The sequence below is a fragment of the Panthera onca genome, chromosome B4 (assembly GCF_046562875.1).
Source record: "Panthera onca isolate mPanOnc1 chromosome B4, mPanOnc1 haplotype 2, whole genome shotgun sequence".
In the NCBI taxonomy this organism is placed as follows: domain Eukaryota; kingdom Metazoa; phylum Chordata; class Mammalia; order Carnivora; family Felidae; genus Panthera; species Panthera onca.
In genome coordinates this window covers 111,204,225-111,225,518 of record NC_138345.1, presented here as the reverse complement: position 1 = coordinate 111,225,518, position 21,294 = coordinate 111,204,225, and the positions used below count along the sequence as shown (strand labels likewise).

At 41.8% G+C, this 21,294-nt stretch overlaps 2 protein-coding genes across 9 annotated transcripts in view; both read left to right on the top strand.

Annotated features, from left to right (window-relative positions):
- POC1B (POC1 centriolar protein B) overlaps window positions 1-21,294 on the top strand; it is a 95,146-nt gene that overhangs the window by 141 nt on the left and 73,711 nt on the right. For 4 of the 8 annotated variants that reach the window (XR_009617099.3, XM_060656810.3, XM_060656807.3 and 1 more), the window contains exon 2: window positions 649-733. Coding sequence is in view for 4 of the 8 variants with exons in the window: in XM_060656810.3 (XP_060512793.1) it covers window positions 649-733 (85 nt within the window). In the remaining 4 variants the exon portion in view is untranslated. Of the gene's footprint in view, window positions 1-103; window positions 734-9,745; window positions 10,545-17,365; window positions 17,505-18,094; window positions 18,115-21,294 lie in introns of those variants that run through there. The other 4 variants (XM_078449629.2, XM_060656809.3, XM_060656812.3 and 1 more) reach the window with 4 other exon arrangements.
- On the top strand, window positions 792-6,037 carry GALNT4 (polypeptide N-acetylgalactosaminyltransferase 4). The gene has a single exon (XM_060656806.3). The coding sequence runs from the start codon at window positions 1,278-1,280 to the stop codon at window positions 3,024-3,026; it is 1,749 nt and encodes a 582-aa protein (XP_060512789.1). The 5' UTR covers window positions 792-1,277; the 3' UTR covers window positions 3,027-6,037.

Genomic DNA, 21,294 nt, shown 5'->3' with positions numbered 1-21,294 from the left:
TGGGGGGCGCCTCCCCGGAGCTGGTGCCGCGGGGCCGCGCTAGCACCTGGCGGGAGGTGGAGGCAAGCGTCCGCAGCCGGGTGCTGAGCCGCTCGCCCCGCGCCCCCCGCCCCGGGGACGTCCACGCCTCACTCTCCGCTCCGGGGGATCCCTGGATCCCGGGCCGGAGATCCTGACGCTACCTGGCCGGATCCCGGGCGCTCCTCCCGGCGTCCCGGAGCTCGGGACGGAGCCCGGGCAGCCCCATGGCCCCCAGAATTCTCGGAGGGTTCCAGTGGAGCGCCTGCGTCAGAATCACCTGGCGGGTTTGCAAAAGCCCCGGAGCCGGCGCCCCGCCTCGCGCCGGTGGCTCCGGCGCCGGGGCCCGGGAACGTGCATTTCGATGAGCCGTCCCGGTGGCCCCGCGCGGGCGCCCGACTCTGGGGAGCGGCCCGGGCGGTGGGGGCGGGCTCCGCGCGGGCGGCAGGCGCTCGGCCTCGCCGAGTCGGGGTCCGAGCGGGCGCTGGCGCAGGGCCCTCGGGCTCCGCGGGGCCAGCGCCCGTGTGGCGGTTCCCGGGCCGGGCCCCGGCGGAGGCGGCCGCGCTGACCCCACGACGCCCGCGTCCGACGGCTGCACCTGCTTTCACAACCCGACGACTTTCTTCCCAGGAGGACCCCGTTCTGGAGCGGTATTTTAAGGGCCACAAAGCTGCGATCACGTCCGTGGACTTCAGTCCCAACGGCAAACAACTTGGTAAGTTTCATTCTCTCCCCGTCTTTGTGATGCGGCCAAGGCTCAGGTGGTCGGAAACCTTGCCTCCTGTCCACGCGGGGCCGCGGGAGAGCCCCCGAGGGCCCGTGTGGGGGTTGAGAGCGCCGCAGCCTCGGGCACCTGGGTCGTGCCCGTCCTGGCCCCCAGCCCGGCCCCGCCGAGTCGCCTCCAGGCCCGGGCCTGGCCGACGACTTTCTCGAACTAACCGCCAGGAGGAGTGAGTGGGAAGGGGAGGGGTTTGTCCTCGGCCCAGGGAGGGTGGGGTGTTGGCCAGAGAGTTTGTGAAAAGTTGTGAGACCAAGTGGAGGAAGCGGGGAGAAAGGAGTTGGGGCTGTGCCGGAGGCCAAGGACCGAGAGGTCTCCGGTGACCGCTGCGAAGCCCCTGTGGCTGGAAAGAAGCCGAGCGCCTGCGTGAAAGGAGGGACGTGCTCGGAAGTTCGCTCCTACCTGAGCCGGGACCTCAATCTGCTGGTCCGAAGTCCTTCCCCTGCGTGGTGGCTCTGGTGGCCGCGTCTGCGCCTTAACCATGAGGATCCGGATGGCCGTGAGGTGGACCTGGGCAGGCAAGAGCTGCCTGTTGCTGGCGCTTTTAACAGTGGCCTATATCCTGGTGGAACTCTCTGTCTCTACTTTCCATGCCTCCTCAGCAGCCGGCCTTGCCAGGGAGAGGGGGCCCAAACAGCTCTCAGGCCCCTGGGAAAAGGCAGAGGAGTTGTCTCGACCGCTTTATGAGAAGCCCCCTGCAGATTTCCACGCACTTGGGGAGTGGGGGAAAGCCAGCAAACTCCAGCTCAGCCAGGATGAACTAAAGCAGCAAGAAGAACTTATTGAGAGATATGCCATTAATATTTATCTCAGCGACAGGATTTCCCTGCACCGCCACATAGAGGATAAAAGAATGTATGAGTGTAAATCCCAGAAGTTTAATTATAGGAGACTTCCCACCACCTCTGTTATCATCGCTTTCTATAATGAAGCCTGGTCGACCTTGCTCCGCACCATCCACAGTGTTTTAGAAACTTCTCCTGCAGTCCTCTTGAAGGAAATCATCCTAGTGGATGACTTGAGTGACAGAGTTTATTTGAAGACACAGCTTGAAACTTACATCAGCAATCTCGATAGAGTCCGCTTGATTAGAACAAATAAGCGGGAGGGGCTGGTTCGAGCCCGCCTGATTGGGGCCACTTTTGCCACGGGGGATGTCCTCACTTTCCTGGATTGCCACTGTGAGTGTAATTCTGGTTGGTTAGAACCACTTTTGGAAAGAATTGGGAAAGATGAAACAGCAATTGTATGTCCTGTGATAGACACCATTGATTGGAATACTTTTGAGTTCTATATGCAGACCGGGGAGCCCATGATTGGTGGATTTGACTGGCGCTTAACCTTCCAGTGGCATTCAGTCCCCAAACATGAAAGGGACAGACGGAAATCGAGAATTGACCCAATCCGATCTCCCACCATGGCTGGAGGACTGTTTGCTGTCAGCAAGAAATATTTTCAGTACCTTGGAACATATGACACTGGAATGGAAGTGTGGGGGGGTGAAAACCTGGAGCTATCTTTTAGGGTGTGGCAGTGTGGAGGTAAACTGGAGATCCACCCGTGTTCCCACGTGGGCCATGTATTCCCCAAGCGGGCGCCATATGCTCGGCCCAATTTCCTACAGAATACTGCTCGGGCAGCGGAAGTGTGGATGGACCAGTACAAAGAGCATTTCTACAATCGAAACCCTCCAGCAAGGAAAGAAGCTTATGGTGATATATCTGAAAGAAAATTACTACGAGAACGGCTGAAGTGCAAGAGCTTTGACTGGTATTTGAAAAATGTGTTTTCTAATTTACATGTTCCAGAGGATAGGCCAGGCTGGCACGGAGCTATTCGCAGTATGGGAATCTCTTCCGAATGTTTAGATTATAACTCTCCTGACAGTAACCCCACAGGTGCCAACCTTTCACTGTTTGGCTGCCACGGCCAAGGAGGCAATCAATTCTTTGAATACACTTCAAACAAGGAAATAAGGTTTAACTCCGTGACAGAGTTATGCGCAGAGGTTCCTGAGCAAAAAAATTATGTAGGAATGCAAAATTGTCCAAAAGATGGGTTCCCCATTCCAGCAAACATTATTTGGCATTTTGAAGAAGATGGAACCATTTTTCATCCCCGCTCGGGACTGTGCCTTAGTGCTTTTCGGACACCTGAGGGTCGCCCTGATGTTCAAATGAGAACTTGTGATGCTCTAGATAAAAAACAGATCTGGAAGTTTGAGAAATAGAAGAGCACAACAGCACTTTCTTCCTGAGCGGATGGACAATAGCTCCAAGAAAGTCAAAGAGCCTTTAAAGAGCCTCAGTGAGATTGTGTTTAATCAGAAATCACCCACTGGTCATTTCAAGAAAGTCAAAGAGCCTTTAAAGAGCCTCAGTGAGGTTGTGTTTTATCAGAAATCACCCACTGGTCATCTACGAGAGCTCTGTGAAAGCTGTGTTTCATTTTGGTATAGAATGCTGAAAATGGGTGCACAGAGAGCTGCTGTTTAATATTTCAAAGTGCCTTACTTATGGGTTGTTTTATTTAAAAGCTTTGTCAATATGGTTTTTTTCTCCTCAAAGAAGTTGACTGTGAATTGATATACACAAAACAGTTAAGTGCCAGACTTAATATTAAAGACTGTAAAAGTCCAAGCAGAAAGAGCGATGATTTATGTTGATGGATAAGTTCACTGCCCATCTCTTTAAAAACAAAACTCATAAATGTGCAGTTTGAGCTATTGCTATTCTTATTGTATGAGGATTTGAATTTCTTTTAGCCAACACATTAGGTGTCATTATTTTTTTATTTTAGTTTTCCTTTAATCAACTAGAAATCAAAGGAAGTTGATCTTAAGGAGAAAGGCCTGGTTTAGATGTACGTTTCATTGGAAGAGGGCATTAGTTTGAATGTGAGTTTAGAGGTCTTTTTAACATACAGACATCTCAGAAAAATATACCCACATCTGAATGAAACGGGGAGAGATTTACATTCCACACTTGGTAAACTTGAGCTATTAGACTTAACTGGCCTGTATTGATACCTCATTTTCTCTGATTCTGTAAGCTGTCCTCTCTGTGAACTCTTGTGTGTGTTGGGGGGGGGGGGGCATTTTCTGATTGCACTTCCTTAAGTTATGAATGTACTGGAAAGGGACTCATTCACAATACTGTGCTTCCCTTTGTTAATGCTTAATTGTTTAAAGTAAACATGATTGTGGACTCTGCAAAGTTAAAGCCAACTGTGTTTCCTGAAATGTGTGAAACTGAAAGTGGGCCCGGTGCTGCAAAGGCTGTGGAAGTCTTCTAGGAGTTCTTCCTGGTGAGGACATTTAAGGATTTCTCTTAAAACAAGGAAAAAGCTTGCCTGTTGCCTGGACACTGCCGATTGCTGCCCTGCAGCCTGTTTTCAGCACCTAGCACCAAGCCTGGCACTTACGCAGCTTTCAGTAGTATATGGGTGAATGAATGATGAATGAATGAATGAATGGCTCAGCCATGGAATGTGATTTTGGTCATGTCGTTTGATCAAAAGACTCCGTTTGGGCTTCAGTTTTCTCGTCTATAAAATGTGGGTGCTGGATTAGATCTCAAAGATCCCTTCCAGCTCTGAAACGTGATTACACGTTACAATCACTCGTGCAGTCTTTACAACACTTTTTATCTCTTCACTTTTAACACAGATAATGTTGTTAGGCAATAATCAGTCCAGTTAAGAATCTGGAAAAGGGGGATACTTTTAAAATTAAGTGAGCCGAGGTCAACTGAAGTGGTTTATTTTGGATTGAGTGGAAAGTTGTTGTGGTCAGTGTTTGTATTCATTTTATTTGACAATTGTTGAACCAATTTTGTTTTTATCTTTAATCTTTCAAACTCTAAAAGTAATCTTTTGGGCTGAGAATATAAATATTTTCCCAACAAAATTAAGAAGTAACTATACTTAAATATATATATACACCACTCATTTTGTTCCAAAGCTATATCCAAGAATCACAGGCTGAATTTAGAACCAAATCTCAATTAGTTCACTTTGGTCTACATTTATGAAAAATGCATACTCCATAGATAGTCCACAGTACTCATAAGTAAAGTTGTTTTCAGTGTGTACTTGATGACTGGAGAGAAGGAACTTTGCAAAATCGGGATTTAAGAAAAACTTTTAGGATAGCCATTTCAAAAAGTAAAAGTGCTATGTATCTTGATTATTTTTATTTCTCCTTTGCTTCTCACAATGAAAATGTGTTAATAACTTTCGTGAAGTTATCTAGCAACCTTGAGGTTTATCAAAGAATTATCCAAATTTCATGTGCAAGGTACATGGCCCTGGGTGTAATTTAAGAAGGATTTATAATAATACTCTGCATTTTGCAAAAATGGTTGTTTGACAGCATTTGTTCTCCTAAACCTACTGTCTCCCCTTGCCCAGTCTACTTTTTAATTTAAATCACCCTTTATTTACTTACTTGTTCTTGTTAGCTGCCCCCCCCCCCCTTCAAATGGAAAAACTAAAATTGATTATTCTGGAAGTACTTATTGGAATTACTTTTACCCCAGTATCTTGCTGCTCCTGTCAAAAGATAAAGGGGGCATTGAAAAGTAAAGTACTTAATTTTTTACCTATTGCTAAATTGTAGGATGTGACCCATTAATTATTTTGGAAGAAATTTTAGGATAGTGCTTTATTTAGATCAGTAACTTGAAAGAGTCTGGTTGTTCATTCCTCATGTAGTGTAGGTAACAGAAGGATGAGACTTTCACGCTTTTGTCTACAGGCATTGCCAATTTAATTTAAAAAAACATACTGTAAATCTACAAACAATGTCTATTTTGACGCCCTAATTCCCATTTATTGGTACCAAAGCTCTCTTTTGCTGTAGACAGTTAAGAGTTGACTTTTTAAGTTAGTTTACATATTAATATCAGTTTCAGTAAAATATTTGGTAGACAAGAGGTTTCTACTTCAAATGATCGTTATGCCATTCAGTGTCCAGCTCTATGAGTACATTAACTAAGTAGGCATTTCTAGCAGTCGTCTTTCAGACAAATGATAATGATCATCTTCAGGATCTCTAGAACTCACAGTAACTTGTTTGTGAAAGACAATTTGTTTACTCAGTAGTAGTAGGTTCCTGCATATTCATTGTATGTTGGCAAATCAAACTTTTCTAGGTTGGAGCCAAGAGGTTATTTTTAAGTTGTATAGTGTTAGTGGTTTTAGGATCTCAATTTTAACTAATAAAATATTTGGTTTCGATTAGTTTGTCCCTTTTGTTAAAATTTTTTTTAATGTTTGTTTATTTTTGAGACAGAGAGACGGAGAGTGAGCAGGGGATGGGCAGAGAGAGAGGGAGACACAGGCTCCAGCTCTGAGCTGTCAGCACAGAGCCCGAAGCAAAGCGGGGGCTTGAACTCAGTGAGCGAGCGAGTGCAAGGTCATGACCTGAGCTGAAGTTGGACGCTTCACTGACTGAGCTACCCAGGCATCCCTAGTTTGTCCCTTTCAATTGCTGTTTTAATAATATTTGTAAATGAGCCCAAAAAAGGTTGAGGTTCAGATTAATCTCTTTTGAACAATGAATTTTTTTCTGTGTGTTGAGCAGTTCCCATCCTTTTTTTTTTTTCTTTTGTTAATGATTTTTTGCAATATTAAGACATAAAATAAAATGCATTGCTAATTATTTTTGCAAATGGATTCTGATGATTTTAGTCTATGGGATCATTGTTTCTATGTACACATTTGTTGATGGTAACAGAAGAGAGTTAAGCTTGTAATTATTTAGCTTATTTGAAAATACAGACAGAATATTAAAAAGTCAAAGTTCCTGCATTATTTTGCAAGGTGTCATTACCCTACAAGTATTCTGAGTGGTGTTAGCACTATTAATGTCTGCGTTTACTACTCATAAACAAACAGGAAATGACTGGGGAGCTCTGGGGCTCACTGGGGGCTCTGTAAAAGGAAGCAAGTGAACACCTGGGCACATTAACATGAATTTCAAAACCTTTGGCTAAAAAGAAATATATCTATTCTGTAAACCACATAGCCTCACATTTCCCTCAACCATCGCTCTGCATCCCCCCATCCGAAGTGCAGTTCCTTTCCACCAGCCACATCTCTTCTTCCTCTTTAGTGATTCTGCCTAATGCCCCACACCCATGCCTCTCCCGTGCCTGAGACACTTCTTGGGAATCACTATTGTAAAGACTCTGCTTTCTCCATCAGATGTCTCAATAGCCGCATTTAGGATATGTACAGTTGAGCTAAACATATTTTTACTGATCTTTTGGGGTTTTTTAATGTATAGTTTAAAAAGTTACTGTAAATACATATGCTAGAATCTTGCTGTCTTACTGACTGCAACCCTGTGCAAATCATTGTATCCCACCTTCAGTTTCATGAAAGTAAAAAATGACTGGAAAAATCATAGACAGTACAAAGTGTTTGCCAGAGCCTGTGGCAGGAAGGAATAGAGAATGATTGCTAATGAGGATGGGTTTTTTTAGGGGGTGGGTGTGTAATGAGAATGTTCTGGAATTAGATAGTGACAATGGTGGTACAATTTTGGGTAAAACACTGAATTATACACTATAAAGGGGTGAAGTTATAGTATATGAATTACATCTCAATTATATAAAAAAAAAAAAATCTTTAGGGGAAAAGAAGAGGCTGGAGAATTTCATGTATTCCAAAAAAGATTTCTATATCCCTCTGTGCCTACCAGACTTTAAAACCGGCCAGCAGGATTTATTAACACTTGAGTCATTTTGTAATTTAACAGAGTTAAGAAAGTTAGATATATATGTGAATTAGACCATGAGTGAGAATCTGTATTGGAATTTTTTCCTAAAATTTCAGAAAAACCTAAATCGTTTTGACCAGGACGTAGGGATTATTATAAAAGGTGAAATAAATTCCTGAACTGAATAGTTGTCCAGGGTAGAAGTGAAGAGTAGACAAGTCCTTACAGCTTGCTAATAATCAGACATGACTTTTCCTTTTTTATGCCAAGCTCGACCACTTTCTCAGGCTGGCCCAGGAGAGTTGTCCACTGAAGGCTAGCAGTGCCCTTGGCTGTCTGGTCACCATTCTGACCCTCTTATTTGCACTTATCTGATCCTGTTCAAAGGGGGAATGATATATAAAAAATAAAAGTTCCCCATTTATCGAGTGGAACTTTATTTAGTTAATGCTACAGCATGCCAGATGCTGGCTTATGCTCTGGGTGCACACACACAGAGGAGAACAAAACAGGTGTGCTTCTTCACATGGTGTGAAGAATCCATAGTCTGATGATAGAGACAAATTATTAACAAGTAAACACACAGCCGTGTGCCGTGTAGCCGTGTGCAGGTACAACCTGAAACAGGAAAAGGGGTGCATGCTGTGAAGAAAAGGAAGAGTGCTTTGAGGAATAACAGTGGCGACATAAGTTTATGGGGTCAAGGAATACTCCTTTGTGGAAGTTAGATTTAACTCAGGACCTGAGGGAGGAGTTAGCCAGGCAAAGACTAGAGAAAGAATTGCATATTCAAAAACCAAGAGTGGGAAAGAACTTGTCCTTGATTAAGGAAATAGAAGAAGGCCAGAGGCACCTAGCTGGCTCAGTCAGAAGAGCATGCGACTCTTGATCTTGGGTCATGAGTTAGAGCTCCACATTGAGTGTAGAGATTACATAAACAGGAAAACTTAAAAAAATTACTTTAAAAAAAAAAAAGAGAGAGAGAGAGAGAGAGAGAGAGAGAGAGAGAGAAAGGCCAGAAGGGGTAGAGGCTGTAAATGAAAGCAGAGAGAGAGCTTTAGGGGATGAAGTTGCAGGGGAAGGCAGAGGTAGTAAGGTCTTGGAGGCTAGAGCAGGTTAAATAGGGGCCCTTTAAAAGATATGTTCATGTCCCTGAAACCTGTAAATGTGACTTTGTTTGGGGAAAAAGTTCTTTCCAGATGTAATTAAGTTAAGGATCTCAAGAAGAGATCATTCTGGATTATCTTGGTGAGCCTTGAATCCAATGACAAGTGTTATTAGGAGAGACACAGAGGAGATAAGAGAAGAAGCCAGAGGCAGAGATTGGAGTCATGCAGCCAGGAGCCAAAGAGCTTCTGGAGGCACCAGACCTTGGAAGAGACAAAGAATGGAATCTCCTTTAGAACATTAGAGAGAATCCTACCAATGCCTTGATTTTGTACTTCTGGCCTTTGGGACTGTACGAGAATAAATTTGCTTTGTTTTAAGCCTCCAAGATTTTGGCAAGTTGTTATGGCAGCCCTAGGAAACTAAGGCGGAGGCCGTGTTTTAGGATTTTGTTCTGAGAGTTGTGAAAAGTTGTTGAAGAGTGTTAAGGAAGGGAATGGCATAATCTGATTTAGACCTCAAAAAGATCACTCTGCTCTGTGGATACTGAACTATTAGTAGAGAAGTCAATTAGGAGATATTTTAGTAATACCAGCAGGAGTTGATGATGGTTCAGACTAGGGTGGTGCTCTGGGAAAGAGAGAAATTTGGGAGTTATTAGCATACAGATGGTATTTAAAGTTGTCAAAAGTTCAGAAATAACAGAAGTAAAACTGAGGAATCCCTGAAATAGTAATTAGTTAAAGTTTATTGTGTACATACCATAAAGATAGTTTGCAAACTGGGAACACTCAAAACATGCAGTGAGGCTCAGGGGTATGTTACAAAGCAGCTTAATAGTGAGAAAGCAGTGACTTTATTCTTCACATTCATTGCTTGTAATATTAGAATTCTCTTAAATGATAGGGTGTTGGTCAGGAGTTACCTTGGGAAACAGTTCAAGTTTTTGCTTGTGATTTCCAGAGACATAAGCAAGAAATGACCTAGGTCAAGTTAGTTTGACAAAATAAGCTAAATTAATCTTTGTTTGTGTGATTAAACTGTTTTTGTCTACTCAGGGAATTTTCAAGGCTGGTCTCCATTTGTTTTCGACTTCAACAAAGTCATGGGAATATTTGAGATCACCTGGGAAGAACATAAAACCATGAGGGCAAATAGCCCAAGTTTAGTCCTAAAGATCCCAAACCTTTAGACAAGAAGAAGAAATGGCAAAAGAATCTAAGAAGAAATAATCAGAAAGATAGAAGGAAAGCCATGACAGTAGGGTCTCATGAAAGCCAAGGTCTAGGGTGGGGGAGAAATGTGGAATTGAGAGGAGATGTTAAATAGTCATTAGGAGAGTAGGGAGGGAAGTATTGCAGAATTGAGCACTACTGGGCCGTGTAGAGATCCAGGTGACATTAGTGGTTATACATTTACCGTGTTTCTAATCTGTTTGGGGGTGTGTCTAGCTATTCTCACTGGTACAAATATAGGTCCAGAAAAGCCAGAGTGACTGGGATTTAGCTGGGGAAACTTGAAGGAAGGAGGGAGAGTCAGGGGATTGAATATATGTGTGAGAGGGGGCTTATCAGTAGGATAAAGGGAGAAATGAAGGTGATGAAAAGAGAGCCTCCATGGAGAATATGGGTCAATGGATTGGAGTGATATAGAAATTACTTGACTAAACTGTAAGGAAAGCAGCTTGTCAGAGGATGGCAGGCTTCAATTCATGATCTGGGAAGCGTTCGGTTTCTGCTGATGACAAGATGCAGGGTGTGTCCACGGAATGAATTGCCAAGGAAGCGTGGAAGAAAAGGGCCTTGGAGCATTCTGGTTGTCCCCTTGGTCTGAAATGCTCTTCACTTCCTCACTCTGCTTGGCTGGCTCCTTGTCCTTCTGCCTCTCCTTAAAATGCTACTGATAACTCCATCTGAAGTAAGTATTCTACCTCCACACAAAATTCTCCTTATGACTTCCTGATGTAGCTTTCGTGTCTGTTGGCACAATTTAAGATGTCATGTTTGCCTGCTTGTTGACTTGTTTTCCTCCTCTTCATCTGAGTGTCAGCTCTCCATTTAGAAAGTTTGCCTATTTTGTTCCTTAGGACTTCCCCTGCCCGGCCCACAATGCCTTATGTGGTGTAAGGGTGAGATATCTGTTGACTGAACTAATAATATCAGGAGCTAGAGAGGAAAACTGTGACGTGAGGTAGGTGAAATGTGAAAGAGAAAATGATTGTCACTTGAAAGGGTTTCAGGGAACTTGGGGTTCCCAAGCAAAGTTAAGCGTAAGTGGTTGAGGAGGAGGGACTTTCAAGGAGGAGGATGTGGTTATAGGGAGATCATCTACTGGGAGTCCCCCTGGCCCACTGGCGGCTTTTGGGAAGGAGAGAAGGCATGGGTGTCAGGGTCAGCTAAGGCGACATCCAGAGAGTTATAGGAGTGAGAGCATGTGGATGATGACTGGAGGAACTCAAGGCCTAAACTTCTGGTCGTGACTCAGAGAAACAGAACATAAAGTATGGTGGATTTATACTTGATAGCCTTTCAGAAGGTGCTGGGCTCTTGGGTTTCACAGGGTGGGTTGGGAGGTGGTTGGAGGAGAGGGGATGGGAAAAACCAATAACCTGTGAAGTGTTTCCATCCTTTTTTATGGATGAAGGTTCAGGAACTTTCCTGAAGCTACGTAGCTAGTAAGCAGCACAGCCTGGCTGGGCCTGGATTGGAGTCTAATTCTAGAGCCACATTCTTTTCCATTAGGCCAGCTTCTCCGAAGGCAGCACTCAAATTTATTCAAACATTAGAAGAGTTTAAAAGTACTGTCACATGGTTTGTAGAACCCGAGCCGCACTTTAGAAGTTTCCATTTAAAATTGTATAATTTTAACACTGAAGTTGTCACTTTCCTTCCTTTTTTCCCTTCAAGGTTATGCTGTCATGGACCCAATCCCTATTAGCCTGTGGGTTATTTGTAGAATAAATGATGGTAAAGAACAAGTTAATTTCTTTCTTTTTTTCATTGAATAGAAGCAGAATGAAATTTGGAAGTTCTAAGTTGTTTTCTTCACGGTGAAACCATAATAAAAGTTTGCCAGAAATTCTTTTCCTATTATGGTTTTTGATGGCAACCTGTGTAGTAGCTTCGTTAAAGTTTCTCCCACTGTTACAGTTCAAAAACTTATTCCTAAGTGTTAGTGTATGCAGAGCACAGTATGTCTCCACTTCCAAGGTGCATCAGAATTAAGTGAGAAAGTGGTAAAAAAAAAAAAAAAAAATCAGATTCCTCAGTCTCACCCCAAAGAATGTTTAATTTACTGGAAGTACACATTTTAAACAAGGTTCCCAGTAATTGTAATAGGGATAATCCATAAATGCCCAGTGCTTCTCAAAACACTGGGTTATTGGTTAAATGCCCAGGCTTTGGAGACTGAGGCTTTGGAGACTGATAGAACTGGGTTAAAAATGGACTACATTGCTTTCTGCCTCCATGACCTTGGACAAATTACTTAACCTCACTAAGCCTCATTTCCTCATCTGAACAAGAGGGATAATGATAATTACTTGCCTCGTTGTGAGGATTAAATAAAATAATGCTTATAAAAGTATTTGGCCCCTAGTAACAACTCTGTAAAGGTGTATGTTGTTGTGATTGTCCATCCTCCTAGAGATGTGGAATTTGAGTAAGTTAAATTAAGTTCTCCTGATTGTCATTACTGAAGATTATTTTTAAAGCACCCACAGCTCCTTTTAGACCATGCTTACACTAGCAAGATAATGACTTAGTGTCAGCTAGAAGGAAAAGATGCTTAAATATTCCCTCATTCAGGGCAGAGGAATTTTAAGTTAGTGCCATCATTTATTTATATTATTACATAGTGCTTGGATAGCACAAACTAACTCTGAAAGTACTAGATAAAGATGAAAGTTTATCTAGTGAAGATTAGAATATTATCTTTTTATTGGGCAGCCCTTTCCCTTTTATCTAAGTTTATAGATGTGTATGCTTGGGAGTGATAATTTTTTTTCTTAAAAAACAGTCATAGAGATCTCCTCACAGATTTCCTTAGAATATGTCCTTGTTTATTTTTCCTTGAAGAAGGCCATCTAGAGTTTCTTTTGTGACCTAAAGACCAGCATGAACCTGGAAATGCTATAGGAAGTACAAAGTCATGGTGCCCTCAAACCAGAAATCTGAGTTAACTTCTGGTAGTAGAGTATAAGTGAGACATAATCAGAGTCCAAAATACATAGAAGGACCCCTGAAATAGTTGAAAAATTCAAGAATTTCTATATGAAGGTGATTTGAATTACTAGGACTTTCTTGAATATGGGATGGAAAGGCCTGAGAGGGAGATGATCCAAATGTATAAAGCTGTGAAAGACACTATATTGTGAACATAGACCTTTTTGTGAGTTCAAAAACATGTACTCTTTGACCCATCAATAATTTTTTTGGGAACTGATCACAATGATGTATTTGTACACATCAGAAATGACTCATGTATATTACCGCATCATTTGTGAAGGGGTAAATAGGGTAGACTGGTTAAATAAATTAAGGTGTGGCTACACAATAGAATATTATGTAGCTATTAAAGAGAATCAAGCACACTTCTCCCTCCAGTCCTGACAGAGTAATTGGTAGCCAAACTTGCCCTCCAGCCTAAAACAACTGTAAAATGGGGCAACATATATGAGGCAAGTGAATTCAGTCATCAAGCAACAGAGAGTGCAGAACTGTAACAGTCCCTGCGAGGCAGAAGGGAAACACACACGGTGAGCCCGCAGCCGCCTTGGCTTCCTTCTCAGAGGCACTCTTCCTGCAGAACAGCCAAGAGGCAGAGCCCAAGCAGCAACATGCCACCTGGACCAAGCAATCAAAGTAAATCTCACCGATACCGGGACAAACAGACACAAACACCCTGCTATGATGAGGGCACAATACAACCTGTGGATTCCTATCAAAAATACGTATCCTGAATCTAATCATGAGGGAACATCAAGAAAAAAACTGGTGAACATCTCACAAAAATAACAGGTCTGTAGTCTTTAAGGGTATCTGGTCAATAAAGAGAAAAAATGGCTTAGGAAATCTTTAAGGTTTTGGGGCACCTGGGTGGCTCAGTTGGTTAAGCGTCCGACTTTGGCTCAGGTTGTGATCTCATGGTTTGTGAGTTCATGCCCCGCATCGGGCTCTGTGCTGACAGCTCAGAGCCTGGAGCCTGCTTTGGATTCTGTGTCTCATTCTCTCTCTGCCCCTCCCTCACTTGTGCTCTCTCTCTCTCAAAAATAAATAAATGTAAATAAGATAAAGTAAAATAAAAATAAAATAAAATAAAATAAGGTTTTATTAAAAATAGGAAAAGAATGGGTCACCTGGGTGGCTCAGTCGGTTAAGTGTCTGACTTTAGCTTAGGTTATGATCTCATGGTTCCTGAGTTCAAGCCCTGGGTCAGGCTTTGTGCTGACAGCTCGGAGCCTAGAGCCTGCTTCAGATTCTGTTTCCATCTCTCTCTGCCTCTGTGCTTTATGTGTGTGTGTGTGTCTCTCTCTCTCTCTCAAATATAAATAAACATGAAAAAATAGGAAAAGAATAAGACAGCTCTATGTACTAATACATCACGATCTCCCAACATATTATACTAAGTGGGCTGGCAAAGGAAGATAGAGAAGCAAAATGCAGAATGACAAATAACATGCTACCATTTGTATAAAAAATACATGTAAATAGGCACATATTTGTTTAAGCACATAAGAGGGTACTCAAGAAATGGTTAACATTGGTTTGCCTCTAGGAAGGGGAGCTAGGTGGCCAAGGTCCAGAAGGAGATTTTGGTAAATACCGATAACATGTGCATTTATTACCAATTGAAAAGATAAAATAATTTAACAGCAAGCTCACAAACTGGAGGCACTGCCGTTTCTTTCTAAGGATATAGTATTCCTGATGGAGCAAACCTCTAAGTAACTGCAGGTTTGGATAAAACAAGGAGTGAGAGATCTTAGGGTGGCTCAAGTTATTGCTAGTTAAGGTGACACAGTAACTATTGGCCTTTTGGACGTGATGGAAAGCAAACATGTTCTCCTTGGTGCGTTCCTTGGTACCTCCAGAGACATAGCACTGGCCTGGGTGCACATGGACTTTGTTTTGTCTTTTGTCCTAATGAAGATTTCCTGAAACCGTGAATTATTGTTAGGGGATAAAAATCATTTTTTCAAGGGTAGATTTACTAATTAACCTTTTCTCTTAACTTCTTCCCTTTGACATTTTATCTCAAAATAGACCAGTTGGATGACGAATCATATAAGCTTTGGCATTTGAAATGAGGTGGTGGTGTTTATTTAGGGTGTGGTTCAGTGGAAATGAAGGAAAGTAAATTCCACGTTGACACTTTACAACATTGATATCCGTAGCCCAGTACCTTTCATTATCACAGTATTAGAGTTTAGTGGATAAGGTTAAGGAAGTAACGATGAAAAATGTGGAAGAAATAGTGTACCCTGAGCCACACAGTGGTACTTGGGACATCTTGGCTTCTGGCATTTCGTAATTAATAGGCCTCTGAAGTGCCCCTTTGCCCAAAGGTGAGGCTGTCCCTGTCCTATGAACCACCTTTTCCTTCTGCTGTCTCACTTCTCTTCACCGGGCTTCACACCAGGATAGCAAGCAAGTGCTGCTTTAATGTGGGCATGCAGCCATCGACTCTATATTTGTAATTTTGAGCATCCACTCTGGTTAAGATGCTCTTTTCCTTTTCTGACAAAATATGTGAAGTCTCAAGTCCTGTGTCACCTTCTCATTTAAGCTTCATATTCTTATCCCTCTGACCTCCCTCACCCCAATTGTTGAGTCACCGTGATCTTGTAATACCATTTTTTCCTGCTTCTTATGTTAAGTGTTAGGGACCCTGTAAACCCTCAATGAATTAATGAATCAGTTGTACACATTAACTCTTTCCACAGCCTCCCTCCCATCTCTCATCAACCAACACCAACCAGCTCTGATCTCACCACTTCACGGACGCAGTTCTTATTTTCAAATCAACAACTTGTCCTCGGGCCCAGGGCCAGTTTTATGAGCATATGCCCTGTGTAGTCACTTAGGACTGGTTTAATGCCCTGCTATCACTGTCCTGAAATTCTTAGCAGTTTTTCTACGAGGACCCCCACATTGACATTTGATGCTGGGCCCCGCAAATTATGTAGCTGGTCCTTTTCAGGCCTGATGTTACTCTAATTTCTTGAAAGCATTTGATACGGCTTGTCACCCTCTCTGAATACTTCTTGAGTTCCTGGACAGCAAAATCTGCTTGTCCCCTCCTGTTTCATTTACGGCTCCTTTAGGTACCTTCACCCTCTTCATCTAGATTCACTCCCCAAGTGATCCTGTGCAGTGTCCAGTCCTTCTCTACACAACAGCTGCTGCTGACGGTGGCACAAAGAAAACCGATAGTAATAATGGGTACCTTTGAGTGTCTTCTGTGTGACAGGCATCGATTACAAGTATCATTTCATGTAATACTTAAAACACCTCGTTTGTAGATTCAGTGTCGCAGGCATAGAAAGGCTGAGTAACTTGCCCAAGGGTACATAGCTTGTAGACGATAGCTTGGATTTGACTCAGGGAGTCTAATTCTATAGTTTGCTCCTTTAACCACCACAGTGAACACTTAAAATCTCTCCCTGAGCTCTCAGTGGGTATATCCACCCCCATACTTGACATTTCCACCTGTATGTCTAATGGGCATCTTCAGCGTACTGCATCCCAAAAAGAACTCTTGATTCCCACCCCACGCTGCCTCACTGTCAACCTCCATCTCTTCTGGCTTTTCTTTTAAACACATTATTTTTTAAAAGTTTATTTACTTATTTTGAGAGACAGAGACAGTGCAAGCAGGGAGAGGCAGGGAGAGGGAGAGGGAGAGGGAGAGGGAGAGGGAGAGGGAGGGAGAGAGAGAGAGAGAGAGAGAGAGAGAGAGAGAGAGAATGAGAATCCCAAGGAGGCTTCTCACTGTCGGCGCAGTGCCCGTCATGGCATTCGAACCCATGAACCGTGAGATCGTGACCTGAGCAAAAATCAAGAGTCAGACACTTAACTGCCTGAGCCACCCTGGTGCCCCTCTTCTGGTTTTTCTAATATCATTAAATGGCCCTGAGATTCATCTGGGTGCCCCGTCCAAAAGCCTGGCCTGGTTGCTTCTGCTTTCTTTCTTCCTTGTATCGAATCCAGTAGCTGCCTGCACAGGCTCTACCTTTAAACATACCAAATATTGACCACTTCTCCCACTTCCGTGGCCTCCAGCTTAGTCCAAACCACCACCTTCTCCTGACTGGATTATTGCAGTAGCCTCCTAATTGATTTTCTTCTTCCATTCTGCCCCCCTACACCCTGTATATTCTGCACAGAGCGAGCAGGGTGATATTTTTAAACATTTTTTCTAAATGTTTTATCGAAGTATAAGATATGTACCCAAATTGGACAAGTTGATGAATTTTCACAATGTGACATGCCCATTTAACAAACACTCAGAGCAAGAACCATTACTAGTGCCCCCAGGAGTACCCCCTTGTGCTCCCTTGTAGCTGCTATTCTCCCTCTACTATTCTTTCTCTATTATTCATCAGTCTTTTAACTATGTTAGTGTCTCAGGCGGTCATGCGTGGGGTCCCGTCTGCCCCGAGTGTGTTCTCCCTGCACATGTCAGTTTGAATCACCCCTCACTGCACTCAGGTCTCTGCTCAAATACCTTTTCCTCAGGAAGGATCACTAACCGCTCCGTACAACACTAAGGGTGAAGAATATATAAAAGTCCTGTGAACATCTGTGATACTATCAGTGAACCGTTTCGCAATGAGCGATGTCAGCGCCCGCCAGGCCGCCTCTCTGTTCTGCTCAGGTTCGTCGGGTTCATCAGATATCACTGTGTTTGAAAGTAGGACTGAGTGTCATCTTTATCTTTGTGACAGGTAGCAGCTCTTCCAAGCCAGCGTAACTGTTCTCAGCTTTTCAATTTGAAGAAGTTCTTTTGAAGACTTCCATTTTAAGAATTGTGAAAATTTTGCCATGAAAAGCCTTCACTACTATGTTCTTAAATGAATGTTAATTTCTGAGGTTTCGGATTTTGTGGGTTTTCCCCACACCCCCCCCCTTTTTTTTTTTTTACTTTCCTTTTATTTTATTTGCTGTACATGCTGCACATCCAGATTGCATATCTAAAAGACACTGGTTATTTTTACGCTTTCTTAATTACAACTGTTATCAGTGGTAGGCTCTCACCACACCATTGGCTCTCCTGCAAATCAATTACTTCTCATTTCCAGTTAAACAAGTAATTTTCAATTTTGTCTGTTGTCTTTTCAGCTTTTACAGTCATTTGGAATAAAAATTCAATTTCAGTGGAAAAAAATGGGTTAAAGACCTAAATGTGAGATCTGAAACCATAAAACTTTTAAAAGAAAACATAGGCAGTAATTTCTTTGACATCAGCCATAGGAACATTTTTCTAGGTACATATCTTCAAGCAAAACAAAAGCAAAAGCAAAATAAACTATTGGGACTATACTAAAAAAAAAAAAAAAAAAAAAAGCTCTTGCACAGTGAAAGAAACCACCAACAAAACAAAAAGACAACCTAGTGAATGGGAGAAGATATTTGCAAATGATGAATACAATAAGGGATTAATATCCAAAATATATAAAGAACTTACAACTCAACACCCAAAAAACAAATCATCTGATTAAAAGATGGGCAGAAGACCTGAATGGACATACTTCTAAAGAAGACATATGTATGGCCAAGAGAAATATATACAGATGCTCAACACCACTAATTGTGAGGGAAATACAAATCACAACCACAACAAGATATCACTTTATACCTGTCAGAATGGCTAGAATCAAAGAGACAAGAAATAAGTGTTGGCAAGGATGTGAAGAAAGAGGAACCCTCCATATACACTTGGTGGGATCGTAAATTGGTACAGCTACTCTGAAAAACAGAATGGAGATCCCTCAAAATATTGAAAATAGAATTTTATGATCCAGTAATTCCATTACTAAGTATTTACCCAAAGAAAATAAAAACACTAATTTAAAATGATATATGCACCCCTATGTTTACTATAGCATTTTTTACAGTAGCCAAAATATGGAAGCAACCCAAGTGTCCATCAGTAGATGAGTAGATAAAGAAAATGTGGTACACACACACACACACACACACACACACAGGAATATTACTCAGCCATAACAAGGAATGGTGGCAACATAGGTGGACCTCAGAGATAATTATGCTAAGTGAAATAAGTCAGAGAAAGACAAATACTATATGATTTCATTTGCAGGTGGAATCTAAAAGACAAAACAAATGAATGAACACAAACAAAAAAAGCAGAAACAAACGATAAGTACAAAGAAAACATTGTGCTTGCCAGTGGGGAGGCTGGGAGGCTGGGCACAGTAGGTGAAGGGGAGTAGGAGGTATGGAAAATGGATGAATAATTTCTAAAAGTCCTCTGAACATATATATTTTCTGAATTTAATTTTTTTAAATTCACATCCAAATTAGTTAGCATGTAGTGCAACAATGATTTCAGGAGTAGATTCCTTAATGCCCCTTACCCATTTACTCACACAACCCCTCCAGTAACCTTCTGTTTGTTCTCTGTATTTAAGAGTCTCTTCTGTTTTGTCCCCCTCCCTGTTTTTATATTATTTTTGTTTCCCTTCCCTTATGTTCATCTGTTTTGTCTCTTAAAATCCTCATATGAGTGAAGTCATATGATATTTGTCTTTCTCTGACTAATTTCGCTTAGCATAATACCCTCTAGTTCCATTCACGTAGTTGCAGATGGCAAGATTTCATTCTTTTTGATTGCCAAGTAATACTCCATTGTGTGTGTGTGTGTGTGTGTGTGTGTGTGTGTGTGTGTACTACATCTTCTTTATCCATTCATCCATCGATGGACATTTGGACTCTTTCCACACTTTGGCTATTGTTGATAGTGCTGCTATAAACATTGGAGTGCAAACATATATGATATTATTAGTGAACTGTCTCCCCTATGATGTTGTGATTCCTTGAGGTAAGGGATTCTGTCTTCTTTTTATAGATCTTATTTGTAGCATAATACTTTAGAACTTAAATAGTGTAATGCTCATGATAATTCATTGTTTTCCCTATTTGGTCTCCCTTAGCTCCAGATAATTTAGTCTCTGATATAAATATTTAATAATTTTATGAACAGTGGTGGGGCATCAACTTTTTGTATATTTTTTGAAAGGGGTAGTATACAGCATTATAGTTTGAAACTTTAAAACTCACTTTAACTTTTTAAAGTTAACTGGAAACAGTGCATACTTAAGTCCAATGAATTTTATCTGTGACTAAAGAAGTGAGAAGGTTTTCAGTGACTTTATATTCTCTTTTAACAGTAATGCTAATTCTATTTCAAGTTTATAAAGTCGTATTTTTTTCTAAGATTCTGCAGTCTAGACTTAGTGATTCTCATTGACCTGGTTCCTATTATTGGGGTAATTTGGGGGCTACATGCATGTGTAAAATTTGGTTTGGGGGCAAGAATTAGATCTAGCTTTCATTGGTTTATTTGTTCATTCTTTGTCCAAGGCATTTATTTCCACCATTGATTGCATTTGTCTTTATTTCCTTAAAGCCTTAAACTAATGTCTGACATACACAATTCTTTTATTAATTGTAGAATGTCAGAGCAGAAAAAGATTTTCAAGACCACCTTTTCCAGCCATAAAAGACATCACTGGGTCAATTAGCAAAATTGGAAAATAGTTGGTAGATTAAAGTATTGTCAGTAATAAATTTCCTGAAGTTGATACTGCTATGGGTATGTAAGAGAACATCCTTATTCTTAGAAAAACACAATGAAGTATTTAGGAATAAAGTCACCATGATAATGTATTCACTTCCAAATGGTTCAGGGAAAGAAAAAAAACAACTGTGTGTGTGTGTGTGTGTGTGTGTGTGTGTGCGCGCGCGCACGCACTTATGTGAGCATGCAAGCTCGTTCATATATACAGAGTGAGTACAAGTGAGTGTAAGAGTAAATTATAAACCAAGTGGAGCAAAATATTAACAACAAGTAGATCTGGCAAAGGGTAGGGTTGCTGGGTGGCTCAGTCAGATGAGCCTCCTACTCTTGATTTCAGCTCAGGTCATGATCCCGGGATTGTGGGATTGAGCCCTGCCCCAGGCTCCTGTTGAACAGGGAGACTGCTTAAGATTCTGTCTTTCTCCCTCTGTCCCTCCCCACTGCTTGCTCTCTCTCTCTCTCAAAAATAAAATAAAATTAAAAAAAAAGATCTGGCAAAGGGTATATTAATGTTCTTTATACTATTCTTATGTTTCCTCTTAAGTGTGAAATTATCTTCACATAAACATTTTTAAAAAATCATCATTCTCAGCTCTCTCAGGAAAAGCATTCAGTCTTCATGACACAGATGTTAAGTAACTTTCCCAGTTATCCTGAGAGTTAGAGACAGAACTACTCCTAGTCCCGAGGGCCTGTGTTATGCTGCTATCTTCTAGTAAATAGTCATTGAGCTCCAGCCAGATGCAGGGACCAGTAATCCTGACTTGTGGCTGCATAGAACACAGCCAAGCTTGCACATTAGTGATGTAGCTTTGAGTTACTTTAAAAAATATTTTTTTCCATG

What these genes read in the sequence shown, in the direction of transcription:
- GALNT4 (XM_060656806.3), top strand. Translation starts at nt 1,278, where the DNA reads ATGAGGATCCGGATGGCCGTGAGGTGGACCTGGGCAGGCAAGAGCTGC.